A 3,128-nucleotide genomic window follows, 5' to 3' on the forward strand; every position below is an offset into this window, starting at 1 on the left:
TTATTGCCTCTTCTGGGCTCGTTGATATGATCTTTGAAAAAGAGGAGATGTACACAATATCATCAAACCAGGTCCGACAGCGCCATTGACTACACCATTACTTGTGTTGACAAGCTCGTGGAAACCGGAATATGTTCTGCGGTAGTACCGTTGTAAAGCAGAGATAAGTTGTCTATCTGATACACTAGATAGAATTCAAATTTTAGGTCACAAAGCCAAATAAAACTGGCGTAAGCCCAATAATTCTTTTTTTGCATTTTTTCCCTTTCTTTCTTCTTAAACTCACTTAAAAAAAATACTAAGAATATATGGTAACTTTATTTCCCAATGTAATATGTGTGTCTATTAACGATGTAGGCTTTGTTTTTAGCTTCAAGAGGACCTTCTATTAATAACCCGAATGTGTTTCTAACGCTCTTTGCTTATACGTAAGGTACTCAACTTCCAATTTGAAGCTTGCTGTTTTACGTTTTTGTTATCTACATAACTAACAACGCTTCTCATTCAGGTAGTCTAGGAGTAGCTTTTGCTCTTTATGTAGGCTGCTACTATACTCCTTTATTTCTTTCAAAAAAAAGAAGTGGTACTTTAGATAAAGCTGTAAGTTTTCTTATATACTTCCTAAATCAAAAGACTAATGTGGACCACCTCAATTATTTTTCTAAACTAGAACACTCTTCATTTAAAGATGTTATGGTATGTCTTTTGAAGTTACATATCTTTTAAATAATTGCTCACATATCTGTTTATCATTTTTTAGGACTAATGGTACGCCTGTTTTATGATGTACGGTCAAAGTAAGGTTGAGATTGTTGTGTTTTGAGGTAAGTAAAATTATAAGGCAGTATATAAGTAATTTGAGACTGTTTATAAGATTGTCTTTATTATGAAATAAAATGAACAAGTATTTATATAAAAAAGACTATCTGCTGTACCACTTTCTTTAGTGTATCTTTGAAGTTGTCATCATTTTCCCAGTGTGTATCCTGTTACCTTTAACTGCTTAATTTGTAAATATGTTACACTTGGAATTACTGTCATCTTAGACACATTATACTTCCATATCTTCAGTAAGCCTTAGTCACTGTGTTCTTGTAACCTTGTGATATGATAGTACTAACTATTTATATTGGGTAATTGATTCCTTAATCATTCTTAATGTATTGATGCCATAGATATGGATTTATTTAATGTAGCAACAATATAGCAGATCACCACAGAGATTACTCTAAATCGCTTCTTTGTGTTTCTAATTTTGTTTTCTAGAGGATCAATACATTCATATGAAGCATTCTTTCTTGTTTTTATGTTTCGTTCGATGTCTGGTGCAAAAGACTGTACTTTTTATTAAATGTGTATTAGTGCCCTATTTATGGTTATGCCGTCTTTAAGAACGAATGTTGAAAAAGACTCTTTTCCTTACTATCATAAAAGATATTTCTGCTTCTCCATAGCCATTGTATATACGACAATAAAATCTGTTTAATAATTTATCTTGTGTTTTATATAAAATGATGACTGAACGATAATGAAATCAAAAACCATTGGTTGTTTTATACCGTTTAACGAATGAAAATATGAAAAAGCGAAACAACATTGGTTTGAAGCACCAACAAAGTTGTTGGACTTTCCAACAAGTATTGTTTATAAATCAAACAAAATTGTTGAAAGGTTCAACAAGAATTGTTTGTAAGATCAATAAAGTTGTTGAAAGGCAACAAAGTTACATCCAACAAGTTTGTTGAAATAATCAACAAGAATTGTTGATTTTGTCAACAAACTTGTTGATAAACAAATCGATGCCAGATATTTCTCAAACAACTATTTAGCAGTAGCACTTGTTGATTTTGTCAACAAATTTGTTGGAATCGTCAACAAATTTTCCGCCATAGTGGATTGGCACTCGCGGTATCTTACTTCGGCTTCAGCCAAAATGCTACGGAATTGGTTGGACTGTCTTACTTCATCCTCAATACCAGACTGATCAAGGTATACGTTCTCACGAAAACTGTTGTTGCTTAGAACATCTACACTCGATAATTGGATATCATTATTGCTAATGACACTAGGAGCATTTTTCAACAACCAACGGCTGTTGATTTCTTTGATATTTAAAACCCTGTCACCCATTTTGACAATGTCATGTTTACAAGGCAAAGCGTAGCAGAGACGGTCGCTGCAAGAACAAGAATTGGTACGAGCGGCAAGCTTTATATTTTAGGACATAAGGGCTGCTTTCAATATGGCTTTGTGGATAGTTGACAAAGCCTTTCATGACACCTTACCAATCAAGTTTACAAGTTGCTGGCTGTTTCTGATCGCACAATCAACATAATACTCCTCTTTGTTGCTAGCTGTGCTCTGTCTGATGGCTTGGGCTTCACATGTTGGTCAACTTCGACAAACGCAGACAGCAGGGCTAATCTGGTTGACATTGTCCCGCGCTTAAGAGCACTATGGGTACCCTCAATCCGCTGAGTTGTAGTACATCCAAAATGGATATACATACGAGTGAGATAACTAGCCCATTTATCATTACAGACTAACCAATTACCATCAAGATACTCTTGAGCTTTATACGAAGAGTTGTCTTGTAACAACAAAGAATTGATAGCAGTTATTCTGTACTTCTCGCAAGTGGTGTTGAACTCCTCTTCTGTGTAAGAAACAATCATCCCACGAATGAGATCGATGCATTTTTGCTTATCTTCTACCTTCAGAAAGATATGGCTTAATTCCTTATTGAAATTCTGGCTTATATGCCAGGTACAAAGCATGGTCTGACTGCTGGAAAAAACCTGCTCAAGTGCATTCATCAATGCCGAGGGTCGTATTTCCTCCAATAAATATCGTATAGAATGACCTTCAATGTGGTTAAATTATAATATTCGAGTGGTACTCCTATATTACCAGTATAATCTTGTTACAGATTATATATTGGGAATGATATTATTATTGGTTGTTTTTGATTCTCATTAATCTGTTACTGAAGTGTAATATCGTAGATATCAAATGGGTCTTTATGAATAATCAAAGTAAAGATAACCTTTTATTAAGAGTTGAATGAGCTCGTATTTATACTTTTACGAAGCTGTGTCTAAACTAATAGCAGATCCAATCGGGATTTA

The 3,128-nt window shown here is 34.2% G+C and overlaps 1 protein-coding gene across 1 annotated transcript; it reads right to left on the bottom strand.

Annotated features, from left to right (window-relative positions):
* Nucleotides 1-2,389: 2,389 nt before the first annotated feature.
* Nucleotides 2,390-2,825, bottom strand: EV154DRAFT_590289 (uncharacterized protein; the record flags this gene model as incomplete). The annotated part of the gene is made up of 1 exon (XM_051606870.1): nt 2,390-2,825. A coding segment is annotated over exon 1 (427 nt), but the record flags the coding sequence as incomplete, so codon positions are not given.
* Nucleotides 2,826-3,128: the final 303 nt, after the last annotated feature.

Source organism: Mucor mucedo (assembly GCF_025094135.1).
Source record: "Mucor mucedo strain NRRL 3635 chromosome Unknown EV154scaffold_56, whole genome shotgun sequence".
NCBI classification, from domain to species: domain Eukaryota; kingdom Fungi; phylum Mucoromycota; class Mucoromycetes; order Mucorales; family Mucoraceae; genus Mucor; species Mucor mucedo.